At 42.5% G+C, this 15,386-nt stretch overlaps 1 protein-coding gene across 9 annotated transcripts in view; it reads right to left on the reverse strand.

Annotated features, from left to right (window-relative positions):
• NISCH (nischarin) overlaps window positions 1–15,179 on the reverse strand; it is a 29,727-nt gene extending 14,548 nt beyond the window's left edge. For all 9 annotated transcript variants that reach the window (XM_042823401.1, XM_042823402.1, XM_042823404.1 and 6 more), the window contains exons 1-11: window positions 15,074–15,179; window positions 10,154–10,237; window positions 9,690–9,872; window positions 6,494–6,542; window positions 4,953–5,116; window positions 3,599–3,694; window positions 2,774–2,869; window positions 2,109–2,261; window positions 1,220–1,288; window positions 626–811; window positions 302–430 (exon numbers count right to left, since the gene is read on the reverse strand). In XM_042823401.1, coding sequence (XP_042679335.1) covers window positions 302–430; window positions 626–811; window positions 1,220–1,288; window positions 2,109–2,261; window positions 2,774–2,869; window positions 3,599–3,694; window positions 4,953–5,116; window positions 6,494–6,542; window positions 9,690–9,872; window positions 10,154–10,237; window positions 15,074–15,157 — 1,293 coding nt within the window. In that variant the 5' untranslated portion in view covers window positions 15,158–15,179. The remainder of the gene's footprint in view (window positions 1–301; window positions 431–625; window positions 812–1,219; window positions 1,289–2,108; window positions 2,262–2,773; window positions 2,870–3,598; window positions 3,695–4,952; window positions 5,117–6,493; window positions 6,543–9,689; window positions 9,873–10,153; window positions 10,238–15,073) is intronic.
• Window positions 15,180–15,386: the final 207 nt, after the last annotated feature.

Genomic DNA, 15,386 nt, shown 5'->3' on the forward strand with positions numbered 1-15,386 from the left:
AGCTCCATTTCTTTCTTCTGCTGGGGTAACATTCACACTGCTTTACTTACCATGCTTTAAAAAAGCATTGCTGCCCAGAGAGGCTGTGATGCCCCGTCCATCCCTGGAGGTTCAAGGCCAGGTTGGATGGGGCCCTGGGCAGCCTGGTCTGGTATTAAATGTGGAGGTTGGTGGCCCTGCATGTGGCAGGGGGTTGGAGCTTTGTGATCCTTGAGGTCCCTTCCAACCCTGGCCATCCTGTGATTCTGTGAAAAGTTTCTTCAGGTGCCAGCTTCAGAGAAAGAAGTACACTGTGGCTTACCTCTGAGGCCCTGTCTCCAAACTGAGCAAGTACTTTGGTCCGGTAATCAGGGATGATGCTCAATGGATTGCTGGATAAGACCACCTTTTCTAAGCATGGGAGGCTTCCTATATTTTTAACTTCATCAATCTGAAAGTTTATAAATAAATTAACAAGTCAGATAAATGAAAATCAACATGCTCACGGAGCATTTCTTGCCCAAGTTACAACACACGATAGCAGGCAAAAAATAATTACAGTTGGATTTATTTGCAGTTTTTCCCACTAAAAGTGGATGTTTGTGTTCCAAACTACAATTCAGTTTTGTATCAAAATCAAAGTTACCTGTTCTATTTTGTTGCTGCTGAGATCCAAGTTGACTAATGAGTAAAGTTTGTTAAGACCATACAGACTTTCCAGCTGATTTCCTGCTAAATTCAGAGTTTTGATGTTTCCCAGTTTTGTGTGAACACCTTCCAGTGATGTAAGTTTGTTATAGGATAAGTCCAGATGAACAAGGTTGTACAGATGCTACAAAAGCAAAGAACATCCATCACACACAGCACATTAAAATTCAACAGCATCAGGAACATTATCACAGCTCGCTCACTTCTTGTCCAACAGTATTTTTCATGCTGGACATAGGTTTAAGCCTGTCAAATGGAAATTCCCTCAACTGACCTAACTAACTGACAAGCTTTTATACTGACCCAGAGAAACAGCTCCAATGAATACAGAGATGTCAGTATTGGCAAAGAAATTAAAATCATACAGTGCAAGTAAGAAACATCCACTGTAAGGGTATTGGGATGTTACAAGGGATAAGCAACTTGGGCTTGCTCATTTCCTTATGGAAAATTGTTTAACACAACTCTGAAGGAAATATTTGTTCTCTAAGCAGTCTGCAAAGAAAAACCGACCTTCAAAAGCTTCACTTACCTGTAAGTTTTCTACTAGTGACACTCCATTGTGACTCAAATCCAGGAATTCAATCTTCGGAATTAATTTCTAGAAGAGGAAAAAAATGCCTGTGGTTGAAACATTTTAGCTCATAAATCAGGCCAGGTTTGTTTCAGTATTAACTGATGGTAAGGAAAAGGTAAAGAAAACCATCAACCTGTGCACAGTTCCTCAGGATTTGTCTCAAAAAAAAAAAAAAAAAAAAAAAAAAAAAAGCACTTTGACAGTGCAGCAAAAGAACTGAAAATGGCTCTTACAGAAAACAGTATCACAAAAAATTGTGAACAAGAGAACTGCACTCTGCTAGTACATGATCTACAGCTTACAGAAGTAATTATTTCCTTCTTCACAGGAATAGAAAAAGTTAAAAATACAACCTATGTTCACATTTGACACATTCTTTTGATGAAAGTCAGTCTTTTTTTTTCTCCTTAAGAGCAGAATTATCAAACATAAAACTAAGAGACTGTCAACAATGCTGACTCCAGTTTCCATGCTCTTCATACTGTCTGGATGTCAAAAAGGCTACCACCAAGCCACAAGTTCAAACAGAGGAAGTTTCTGCCCTGATAACACTCTGAAGTTAAGCATAAAAGGAGTTTTGTTTTAAAAAGAAAAAAAAGACATGCTTCAAGAAGTCAGCATTCATGAAAGCATTACTTACTGCACACAGAACGACAAACTTTTCTCCCACAGCAAAGAAAATACGAAGGTAGTCAAAGAAAAAATTACCCTAAGTATTAACAAGGGCAGCTAACCAACATTTTTTAAAAAGTGCAACTGAAAAAAGAGATACAAAGCGAATGCAAAATCCTTGCTACTGAAATGTGCCTCAGAAGACCAGACATACTTTAAACATATTTCTTACCACTGAATCATCAATTTGAGGGATGTTATTGTGACTCATATCCAAAGTTGTTAAATTTCTCCAAGTTGGAATAACTGCTGTCACTGGACAGCTTGCTGATGCACCCTCTGGCTCCCACTGATCAAACTCTGAGGCCTCAGGTACCAGGATTTCCTATGTAAGATGAGCATAGTAAAACATTATGTCTTCAATGAGAGCAACTCACTTTGAAAATAGTCCAAGGAACTCTTCTAACCTTTAATTATCTAGACTAAAGCTGTTGGTCTTAACAAGGAGCTGGTTGGGTCAGGAATTTTTAGATCTACAGGAATACCAATATTAGCAGCCAATCAAGCTGGAGAATATGAAACAGCCTAAGTTATGCTAAATATATATCCCTCACCACATCAAAGCACAGAGAAGAGCTAAGCATTCAGTTCTACATGAACATTCCAATAAAGACATCACTAACGTTCCTCTAAAGGACACACGCACACAATTCTTCCACGTGCTACAAAAAGTTGAGATACAGAAAGATTAGAAAATCCTTCCAAGATCGATGGTTGTAAAACCAGTCCGTGCAAGAAACACAAAACTACACACTCTCCAAGTGGAAGTTTCCACAATGCAGATGTTATCTTGGCATGTGCTTTAAACGTGTACCAGAAAGAGGAACTCACTCCTACCTTCATTGATGTTGCTGAAAATCGAACACTCATTGTGGCTAGAGTGTGCTTCGAAGAAGTCAGCCCTCTGATAAGCTTTCCTCCACAATGACTTATCTGTTTTAGAAGAAAACTTTAATTCGTACAAAGCCATAAATGCTAGAACACGAAAAAACATGGAAGAAGCAGCAAGAAGCCTCAATATCAGATTCTCCACTCTGTTACCCATTTCAAAAGTAGATATGGCACTCCATTAAAACCTCCTTCTGATAACAAATAATCACGAGATAATCAGACCAGAAATAGCAGTACAAATGAGATGCCATAAGAGGGTATAAAATAGATTATTCTTTCTCTAGAGAGATTTGAAGAGGAAAACATTTCAGAAAATATTCACCGAACAACTGAAACTTCATTTGCAGTAAAGTACACCACTGAAAACACTCTAAACATTGCTGAGCAAGAGGCACTATATCCCAAATTGTACTTTTACAAATTGGATGACAGGGTATTTTCACACATCTGGTGGTATACAAATAAAAAACACTGTGTACTAACAGATCACACTACACAACAGCTGTAAGATATTCAAGACAATGAAAAGCAGCTCTATCCAGGTATATACTGGAAATGTCATCCTTTCTGAGCACACAGTGCAAGGCAGCCCTAATTTGGCATCCTTATTTCCAAGAGTTGTTAATAAGACTAGTCTCTAAAGAAAAGTTCCATCTAAAGATTGCACTCTCAATTTCTAGCACCAAGTCTAAGGATACAGTTATCAGTATTAAGACATGCAGCAGAGCTTGGATTCAGGGCCTGTAGAAGCAAGCAGTACCTCAGTCATACCTCTATTTGATGAAGTGATTTAAAAATAGATAGATCAAATGGCAAGAGATGCTCCTGAATGTTACTGGTTCCAAAAGGTCCTCCTGTTCCAGTGACCTGGTTATCAACGTTTAAGAACAGAGCTTTAGGCACACATAGGATGATACAACTCATCACAGCACATTTCAGAACTGCCACCTTGTGTTTGTGTTTTGTAGCACATTGAGCATGGGGAAAAAAAAGGCACCATTGGGAAGACAAACCAAGGCTTCAATGCTGAACTGAACACAGTAAAGCCACGTCCTCTGAAAAGAACTTATTTGAAACACCTGTTTCTTTTAAGGCAGAATTACCTTAATTTCCAGTACAGAGGGAAAAGTTCAGAGCACTGACAACACAGGTTTGGAGTAAACACAGCACTCCACTGATGCACATCTAATAAAACTGCATCTAAAAATTTCCATGTGCCCATTGGAGTTTGGCCCTTGAGAACACGAGCAACACAAAAAAAAAAGGACTGTTTCCTTAATGTATCCTGTGCACACAGTTTTGGGAGAAATCTTTAAGGTTTTCTCTGGTCTAATCTGAACCACACAAGCTCTGAAAGAGCTCTCAAATGTTCACACAGGGCAGAAATGCTGAAGATGGCAACTTTTCTAACAACAGTGCTGTTCTCCAGCCAGTGAATCCTCAGTTCTGAGAGTTCTGTACAAACAGGGAATGGCAAAGGCAACTGAAGGGCAACAGGAAAAGCTGTACAAAGTGTGGTTTTGCTATTGCAGCTTGTTAGGTTTCCAGTGAAGCTTTCTCTGCTTGTTACTCAGGGAAATCCTTTCCATAGCACCCAACAAGTAGTAAAAACACCTATCTGTTCTGAGGCTATCTTACATTTATTCTGACATGGCATTTTAGCTACAGCTTCAATGTCAGTTTCAACTATGAAAGTGAGGGCTTGTGTTTTTTTTTTTTCTTCAGATTGTCAGAAATAAAGAAAAAGGACAGAATTTATATTCATGTAAGCATATATACACACGTGTGTGTTCCTACAGATACAGTGACCTAACAAACGACAGCAAAGAATGCAGGGCTAAGTAATACTTATCCACACAGTCCTACCAGCACCCACACTCAGTGAGCACGAGCCTACAGAGAAAGCTGCTGAAAAGAGCACACCACAAGCAAATGAGCATTCTTGTTAGAGAATTACATATTTCAAATTGGCAGAAGCGTATTTAACATGAATTCTAAATGATCGTTGGGGTTTACAATCAGTGAAAGCTCTTGTACATTTGAACTAAGCTCCAAAAGCTTGCTAAGAATCATGTCAAAGGCTGATAGGAACAACGTCTCCAGTATTTGTGCACATATAGCTCACCTTTAAATACTTGAGCCTACAAGTGAAATCTAGAATATGACCTAAGTCTGTTTTGGCATCTCCATTAGCACACGTAGGCTTCCCCTGTAGCAACTGTTGAGTGACAGCATATAACTGCAGTGGTCTAATGGTAAAGACTTCTCCAGCCATTAATAACTGCTCTCCTGAAAAACAAGACATTAAACATTGCTGCAGTGAGCTGCACTACTTCAGTGATCATAAAGAATAAATGGTACGTGGAAAATCTCAGGTTAGAGAGAAAACAACTGTTTCATGCTTTAAAAGCTTGAGACTGACACAACAAAACAGCTCCTTTTTTTTGTCACTTTGAACAGTTTAAGTAGAATTTGTTTTAAACCAGAATACAGCTGTTCAAACAGGCATCTGTAATACAAGCCTGAAGCTCCTAGTGCAACTAATAGCTAATATTCCCCTCCTTCACAGAAGTACCATTGAAGTTCACATAATGTAAGAGATACCAAGCTTTTCTTCCAAAAAGCTTCAATCCATTCAGAAAAAGCAGTGTTTGTTTATCCACACAATAATTCTTGCAGTTTTAGCAATTTTACCAAAATGCTCAGTTATAGCAAACAGTTTCTCTGAGAGCAGATCTTTCACCACACTAAAACCAATGGGAGCTCCCTGGGCATAAAGGCATCATCTGATATTTGTGAAATCTTGTATTCCTACAGAACTATCATTAAACAGTAGAAAACAGCATCCTCTCCGGAGGCAGCTGAAGAGCTAACATGGAGCACAGCAGAACACACATGGAATGGACCCCTCTTCCCTTTAGAGACATCAGATTGATTCAGACAAGTGAGCACCATCTCTCATGGTAAGCTGAAAAATACAATTCCCTTCAACGTCAGGGGGAGCAAGCCCAAGAGTTCACCTGCATAGAAAAGGGAGAATATACCCCTATGCAGCAGTGAGACTGCATGGGCTACAAAGACAGGACAGATTTCTTCAGCAATTGCCATAATGTTCCAACATTTGCTGAGTGGACCCTCTGGAGTGGCTGTACCTGAAGTTAATTTTGAGCCAGAAAATCTGGAACAGCACTCTGAAACATGCTTCACCTACTGCCTCCGCCATCTGGAACATCCACATCTATCTAGCACGTCCTTAGAGACAAAACAAGCATGGTTTAATCATTCCAAACCTCCTCTGTTAACTGCACAGCTAGAGCTATTGCAGGTATAGGAAAGTGCATCCCATTTTCCTCTGCCAGCTATAGTACCTTATTTAACTGCCAGGTCTCCCATTTCCCAAATTCTGGAATAATATTTGGATATGTAAAGTGCATTTATTGCACTCTGTCTCAGCACTCACTGATACACACCAAACTTCCCTACAGCAAGATGAAAAGTCTAATGAAAGCTTCTAATTGGCAGTACCACAGCTTCTCCTTTTAGTCTTTACATATCAAAAACTCAGATCTCTACTTGTCTGGAAATTAAACACCACAGGTGCATGAATGCATGCAGATAGAGGAAAACTGTCACATAATTCACAGCTAATTCTTCCAAGTTATTTACCTTTGTGAAAGAGATCTTCAGCCAAAGCAGCAGTGATCCCATTGATCTCCTGCAAAGAATAAATCACTGTAATTAAACCGCATTTTAACATAGTTGCAGTGTAAACAAATGCAATGGATCGTGAAATGAGTACCTGATGGGTTTGCTTCACTGACAAATCCTCCATTTGTAAAGAGAATAAATTCACAAGGCATCTGAAACACTTCAGCTCATTTCATGAGGTAAGCATTTTAGAAAAGCACATTCTTAATACAACTGACACCCCACTCACAGAGGATGAACAAAGCCTCCACATTGTTGTACAGGAAACAAGCCACAAAGAGCTGCATGCCAAAACTACCACCTCTTCTTTGAGCCAACCAGTTACACCCATGTCGCCTGCTCACATTCTCTTTCATCACCGAGACACACAGCAGATATGTGTATCTGTTTATAATTAAAACAAGATTATAAATTGGATGGCTTGGTGACTAGCATACAAAAAAAGCTACTCTATTCCTCTGTCAAACTCACAAGAGACTTCTGTCTCAGCTCCAACTACTTGCATGCTTCAACCCCACAGAAGCTCCATTGTTTGCAGGTGCTTCTGACCAGTAGTTTCTGAGCACTCTATTTTCATGCAAAAGTTCATATCTGCAAGTTAAACCAAATCTCTTCAAATGACAAAACATTAAGCAGCAACAAAACGAGCACCCCTGTATCTCCACAGACATTCTGATCGATGCCACAATGTGATGTTCTGCATTGCTACCACATGCAACTGTGACTCCTTGCCAACTTGTACCTGACCATTCCCTACAATGATAGAATCACAAGGTTGGAAACAACCTGCAAGATCATTTAGTGTATTCTGCGTAGCATTCCAGACTTCCAGATCAGGGCATAAAGTGCCCTGAGGATAACTGATTTGCCTATTAAAGGCAGATGAAAGAAGGTGCTGAGGACCTCAGCCTCTCCTTATTCTCAGTGGTCACATTCCCTGCTGCATCAAATAAAGGATGGAAATTCCCCTTGGTTCTTCTCTTACCGTTGATATATTTGCAAAAGGATTTCTTATTCCCTTTTACTGCAGTGGCCAATCTGCGTTCAAGTTGGCCTTTTGCCTTCCTAACTTCCTCCCTGCATACCTTAGCAGCTTCCTTGTAATCTCCCCAAGTCGCCTGTCCCTTCTTCCAGAGGACACAGACTGTCTTTTTCTTCCAAAGTCTCAACAATAATTCCCTGCTCATCCACACCAGTCTTCTCCCCCTGCAGCTCGCCTTATGGCGCTCATGGACAGCCTCTTCTTGTGCCTTTAAGATTTCCATCTTGAGGAGCATCCAGGTTTCCTGGACCCCTCCCCCCTTAAGGATTGACTCCCAAGGGACCCCCACAACAAGTGTCCTGAACAGGGTGAAGTCTGCCCTCTGGAAGTTCAAGATAGCAGTTTTGCTGGTCACCCTTCTGACATCGCCAAGAATAGAGAATTCTGCAGTTTCATGGTCGCTCTGCCCAAGACAGTCCCCAAACCTTCACATCTCCAATACATATGGGCTTCAGAATGTTTTAAATCTATTTAAGATAAGCCTCTTATTTCAACTTTGTATAGTTCTGCTAACCAGGAAAATAAAATTAAGCAATCCCTACTGGAAACAGTACAAGAACAGGAACTGTAGCAGCCTTTCTACCCAAACTACCAAGGCAAGAGCAGTGATTTTAACGTCTCAAGAACACATGCAGGTCATCTGACAGAGATACTTAAAAAGATCAAAGTTCTACAGGAATATTATTTTCCAGCTGAATTGCTGTGGTAAATATTTAGCTTTACTGCTGAACAGCTAACTTTTTTTCTGTAAATATTTGTAAGCTCCGAGCAAAAACAATTGAGTTGGAGTTTATACTTCAATCTCCACCCCCAACATTAGCCAGCAATATGCAGAGTAAGCAACACCTTTGTTTCTAAAATACAGAAATAGAGCAGCTTTCATACACAAATAATGCCAGATCTTTGGGAAAGTCTTGCAAAAACATGAACACTACAGCAAAAGAAAAAAAAATCAGCTGAAAAACAGGGCAAGGAATACGAAGAGGTTCAGCCTGCATAAAAGAAACTTTGTTGAAGCTGATGCACTGAAACATTAATGAAACGTCAGAATATCATTTAGGAAAGAGCAGCCAGAGGAAAAAAAAAAAAAAGCAACTCTTCAGTCCTCAAGAAGCTTGTTCCACCTGATCAGAACTGCTCCTATGCCATCATACACTTTTTTAATCAATTTAATACCTCTACTTCATTTAGAGGACTCAATCATCATACACTCTTAGTGCTTTTTGATCAACTCTGCAGGGTAATAGTAATGCTATGGACTAAACCTACAGTTTCAGCTGAGTTTAAGTCTGAACTCTAACCAGGATGCTTATATTCACGTAATGCAACTTCAATAGTTTCTCATTTTGTTGCTAAGGCTTAATCACCATACCTAATGAACCAACAAACCTAATGAACCATTTGTGACTCATTTTTGAAGCCTTCATAAGAAACTACAAAAGGCAATCTCAGCTACCACGCCAGAGCAATTACTGCTCTTTCATTCCACTCAGCTCTCTCCAGTGCATTTTCCTCCCAATAAAAAGTCCCCTCTCTCCCTTGCAATCTGAAGCAGTACTGCAAAAAAGGTGAACGAAGCACAAGAGACAAGCGAACAATTTGCAATATGAACATGAAAGCCATGGCTTCTTTCTTCCCTACTGTAACACTGTAGGCTGGATGGAGCAATGCCTCCAGGGGCCTCTCCATTAGCATGCTCTCCTACAGAAGCGCTATTTTTCTTCATTTGGTCTATTGGAAACTGTTTCAGTGTGAGCCACAGCTCTGCCCATCACCACGGAGAGGGAGGAAGTGGATCAGTTACGTAAGGTTCCTTCTGAGAACCAGCGCTGCTGACTTCAGCCAATTCAGCTGCAGACTTATTCACTGCTTCCAACTATTCCACTTCTGATCTTACTATGGTGACTAGTAGTGTGGGCAGAGTGTACCTACTCCAAAGGCTTTGGTGTAAAGAAAAAAGCCAACAACTTTCATTTTATTCATTATATTATGCAAAAGGCTGAAAAAGAGTTTCAGTTATTCCAAAAAAAACTGCATGAAATTCCCTTCAAGTTGGAGAACTAAGGAAGGACACTCAGGACCACATTCTTATACAGTAAAAACAAAACTTACATAAAAATGAAAGTGTAAGAAGTGTGACAGAACTTTTGGAACAGTAACAGGGAACTTGACTAGAAGAGTTTGCAGATAGACTTCTAATTCCTTTTGCCTCTTCTCCACCAGACTTTTGGAATTTTTTCCAATAATCTTCTTGGGAGGTAGCAGGTTTTTATCTATTTTCTTTTCTGAGACGAGCTGAAAGACAAAGACCAGGCTTATTACTTCCTATGTGTGGTTACACAGAAGCAACAACTGAACACAGACCCAAGTTTCTGTTTGAGGCTATAGTTATTCAGGCTCATTTCTCACAGTTCAGAAGGGGAATGTAACATGCACAGTTAATATTACTCAATCAAAAAGGATTTAGTGCAGTGCTATCTAGTAGACATTTCCACTGCTACTGAGGGAAGAAAAGATGCCCTATACAACAGAACTGCTTCTGTAAAAGACTAAGGCCCCAGTTTTAAGATCCTTACCTTTTCATGGAGGTCATGGAAATCACTGTAGCGATGTTTGACTGTCCACTGATGACTGCCAACACTGACCTGAATGATGTACACCTGAAATGAAGGACACAAAGTAAGGAAAGGAACTTGCAAAGCATTTTAAAGAAAAGTCAACAGGTACACTATAAGGCTACACATAAAGCACGTAGAATCTAACCTGAGTCTAATCTTGCAGTTAACTTAAAAGCTAATCCAAGCTCTAAGGTGATTTTGCTGAGGTAGGACACCTAATGCCATGCACAAGGTTGCTCCTCAAACAGAACACCTCAGCTGCTGCTTCTTTTAAAGCCTCGTCATTCTTGCAATCCAAAAGCTAAAGCAAACAAGATTTCTAAACTTAACGTTTCTGGCAGCCAAGCCAGAATTCATAGCTACCCACAAGTCTGAGTTAGCAGCATCCCTTTTTCAATCTACCAAGCTTCAGAGTAGGCACAGGAGTCTGGCAGGCATCCTGTTCCCACTTCACTGTTAGGCAGGAATCCTGTTCTGAGCTTTTCAGAAATCCAGGAGAATCCTCTAGTTGCTTGGGCATTAACTGTTTAACTCCTTTTACAGTAAAACACAACGTAGCTTCCTGATCACTACAATTGCACCCAAATACTTACGATAATTCTCCAAACCAAACCAACACTTATTTAGACAAAAATTTTAAACATCCTATGTAGCAAAAGCAGAACACAGGATTATTTTCATTGCAGGTGACGCTCCCTGCTGAGCACAGATTGGGCAGTAAGTGCACAGTCCACCTCTGGACAAACCAGAAGTAAGGCAATCCCAAAGAAACCTTAAAGGCAGAAAAGAAAGCACCAACTAGAAAACAGACAAGGATCAGTAAAGTTAGTTGTGTATCTCCATGAAAGCAACACAGTAAACTCATCCAGCTTCACTTCACTCCTTGGAAAATGTATCTTAATCAAATCTTGAAAGCATTTAGCACAAATGATAACTTGTTTCCCCATTACAGACAACACAGACGTGATTCATTGCTACCCTGAGACTGAAGCACACTTAGCTGGTAATTCCACTTGAAGAAATGAAAACCAGAGTGAATTTTCAATTTGCTACATAAAAGGCAGCCAGTTAGCACTCACTGCTAGCCAAGACCAGGAGAGTGTCACACATTAAACAGAATGCCTCTTGCATTTTAGAAATGAAGCTGCTCCAGAAAACATAATTGGTACGAGATGCATCTGACGCACGGCCTCGCTGAACACGTCCTGCAGAGCAGCAAATCAAGATGTCTGACCAGTGCGTACAGACGAGGACACGTCAGTGTTTGGGTGAGTGCTGCAAGTGCAGATGAATGCCTACAAGAATTAGTTTCAGTTAAGGCCTGTGTGTGATCTGCAGGCTGGTTGTGTTGAGAAACCGCCGGTCAGAATTATTTACTGTGCTGATGACAAACCAAAAGAGGAATAACCCCAGTGTCAGCAGTTCCTCATATGCCTGAGGAAAAAGCAAGGGGGGGACTCGAAGAAGTCATCAGATTAAATTCAGAACCATAGCAGTACTATGCACAGAAGCCAGAAGAATACTAGTTATTTTTAAATGCTCCGCGCTGAACTACAGCAGACCGAGCAGCACAGCTAAATACTGAAAGTGCAATGAATAAAACCTTAGATGAGATATTGAAAGCCCAGTAAACTGTAGCTCCCAACTGCAGACTCATGAGACAACAAAGCTAGAAGCTTCCTCTCTGCACTCAATACGAAGCAAACATACAACAAAGGTTCCATGAAGGCTTTTGCCAAAACGACAAGCCTTGAGCACTTCCAGAAACAGAGCACTGAGCCAAACGGACAGTCTGGTCAGGAAAACATCTCTAAGGCAGACATTTGGGATGAGCCAACTCCTCACAGCACTCCCCATGTAGAAAACACTGCAGCAACCAGCCATACAGCCCCAGCCCTCAGACAGAGTGCACATTCATCTTCAAACTGCCATTATCTTGAGCAACACCAATGAAACAGACTTGCATGATCCAAAGCCTTGTTTCAATTCATTCTAGAGAAAAAAAAAAAAAAAAAAAAAAAATCAGACTTTTAAAGAAAGCCAAGTATGTAGTGACATTTTCATTTAATTGATGGACTGATAGGCCAACAGTTCAAGATTGGTGACAGCCAGCCCAGCCCAGCCACCTGCTGGCAGGCACACGTGGGGAGATGAAACCATGCTGCACCTCCTCCCAGGCATTACCATGTCAAATCTCCACCTGCATTTATGACAAACTGCATTACTCTGCAGCTAAACATGAAAGCATTCCCACCTACAGGTTCTCAGCCTGGAAGCCTGCCTCCCAGTGCCTTCACTAAACTCTTAAGTACAATGCATTTTGTCTTTCTACTTGTTGTTACCATATCTAGTGCTATATTTTTACATTGTTTTCTTACCCATTACAACAAGGTTCTCAATTAGAATCACAGAATGGCCTGGGTTGCAAAGGACCACGATGCTCATCCAGTTCCAACCCCCTGCTGTGTGCAGGTCACCAACCAGCAGCCCAGGCTGCCCAGAGCCACATCCAGCCTGGCCTTGAATGCCTGCAGGGATGGGGCATCCACAGCCTCCTTGGGCAGTACTCACTCCCTTACAGCATGCCTTTTATCTTCCTCAATCTAATAAAGTGAAAAACTTATGTAGAATTAAGATGTATAGCTTCTAATTCAGCTGCTAATAAACACTGGTGATCTCAGACTCCCTTCTGTGTTTGCCTGCACAGCTGAACCTGTTCACCTTGCTTTGTACAGAGAACTTGCCTTTTTGCAACTTGCCTCCTTCCAACTCCACCAACTTCGGTACCACTGAGAGAAAAACAAGTACCTGTCAGAGCTGCCTACATCCACAGCCCAGGGCACAGGTGCAACCGCAGCCAGCAGGTCCCACATTGCAGAGCAGTGATGCATCTGCTCCTCCCTGCCTCCTCAGGCACTTCGTTTACACCCATCTGAGGAAGCCACAGACTTCTTGTGAATTATCAAAGCTTGTATTAAAAACAGCTGCTCAAAACAAGAAAGGCAGGAAAACGATTTTAGGCCAAACAAATGCACAGAAGGAAACAAATGAAGCGTTGGCAGCCTTGAGGCCTTCTAGCAATCTGCCAGTCTTCACTCAGGGCAATTTCCAACTAGCATACACAGGGGAAACACTCAGTGAAGGTGCTCACACTTTTCTAACCCAACAGAAACACTGTAAATAAGTGTATATCTTCTCTGCTGTATTAATCCATACCTTGCCTTCCTGCCTAACAGTTCCAGCAAGAACCACATTTGAAAAATACAAGATTATGAAGAACTGTGGGTCTTCCCCATATATTTTACAGGTTTTAACACCTAAGCCATCATCCAGATGCCATTAAAATAAAGCCCCCTTCTGTGAGATTATTAACTCTGAAATACAGAGTATAGTAGCAAGCATCAGCGCCAAAATAAAAGACCCTTTCAAAGATAAGGGTAGAAAGAGGACCGCTGCTATCTTTTCTGGCTAATGATGCAGTTTGCCAACAGTATTTCCTTTCTCTCCTTTAACAAAGGTGACTGACTCTTACACCTTTTACTTCTGCTGCACTACAGGTCACTGTAAGGTCCTTGCTGCAGCACAACTCAATTTTAAAACAAAACAAATGCCAATTTCTGCAAACCATTTTACTTTGTCAATCATTTTCTAAATCATTTTTGTCTTCATTTAAAATCATACCTATATCTAATTGCTTAAGCTTTCTCATACAAACTGCGGCAGGTTTGCAGTCCTGCTAACAGTCTTCACAGCTGTACAAACAGGGAAGCTTAATGTGTCAACTCCCTCAAACCAGCAGCAAGAGAATCAAAACCAGGATCAACTACTTGTAAAACTTCCTAAAGTGCTACTTTTAAAGCACCCAAGCAAAGCGACATCAGAATAGCGCAACGTTCCCAGACCTCCACTCATTAGCAATCTTTAAAAGTAAGATTTCTGCTAACACAGCTGCTAGCCCCAACCACCAGCTGGTTTGCTGAGCACTACCTGCAAAGCCATAAGCCTGAACTGCAGCTCCACCCAGCACGCTGATGGCCTTGCCCAGCATACCACCATACTAGTTTGAGCAGCAAGGCAGCTGGCACTTCCCTTCCCCTGCCTGTAAACTCCAGCACAGCAAGATGCAAGTAACACTTGGACGTTTCTTTAAATTAACTTTAATTTCTCTTGCACGGGTATTGTAAAACACTGGTGAAAATCCTCAACATCAACACTAACAACTCGGAGTCATGGCACATGCCTGGCATGCAAGCATCCAGACAGCACGCTGCACGTCTCACCACGGCGCTGGGACAGCGCTGCTCGGGGATGAACCACAGCCCGAGCAGCACAGCTCTCGTGAACACACACCCTGTAGCAGCCCACCGTCTGCTCTCAGCTCCTCACCTCCCGACAGCCGTCCCCAAACAAAGGGGACGTTTTAGGGGCAGGCAGTTCAGAGAGCCGTTACACTCCTCGTGTACTACAGCTGTGCACATTCCGTGTCCTATGATGCAAAGAAATGGCTGTAAGTTTTCCCTGGGAAGCCGTTCAGACGGATTTTCAGGCACTGTCCTGCAGCTCCCCGGCTCAGCGGTGCCCCGGTCACGCCGCGCTCCACCAGGCGCGGCTCGCGGCTGGCCTTACATAAAGCAGGGCGGTGCTGCAACGCCTTGTGTGCCACCAGCGGCTTCGCGAGAAGCTTCCTGAACAACACAGCTCCGCTACAGCGCAACCCGTCGAAAAACAGAAGTGAGAAACCAAAATCCGAGCTCATTCCCAACACCACACACCGCTGGCCGCCTCTCTCCCCCGCCTTCCCCTTGGAGAAGCATCGCCGAACGCCAACGCCGCCCCACGTAGCGCGAAACGGCACGGAACGAGGGCCGCGGCCATTACCGTGTAGGTCTCCACGAGCTCGGAGCCCAGGACCTGCGCGCTCCGCAGAGGCTCCTCGCCGTCCTCGCCCGCCGCCGCCTCCATAACGCGGAAGAAACACGCAGCCGCCCCTCACGCCGCAGCCGTTCCCCGCCGCCCGCCGCAGCCGCCTCCCGCCCCGGCTCCCCGCCTGCCCCTCGCTGCCGTCGCCACCGCCGCCGCCGCCATCTTGGTTCTGCCCCCTCAGGGTGCGGCCGGTGCCGCCCGCGATCATTTTATTGGTTCGGCGCTGGAGGGGCGGGGATTGCCGCAGGAGGAGGCGGGATTGGTCGGG

The sequence above is a fragment of the Centrocercus urophasianus genome, unplaced genomic scaffold (assembly GCF_019232065.1).
Source record: "Centrocercus urophasianus isolate 14NV4802_14NV808 unplaced genomic scaffold, USGS_Curo_1.0 seq_22, whole genome shotgun sequence".
Lineage (NCBI taxonomy): Eukaryota > Metazoa > Chordata > Aves > Galliformes > Phasianidae > Centrocercus > Centrocercus urophasianus.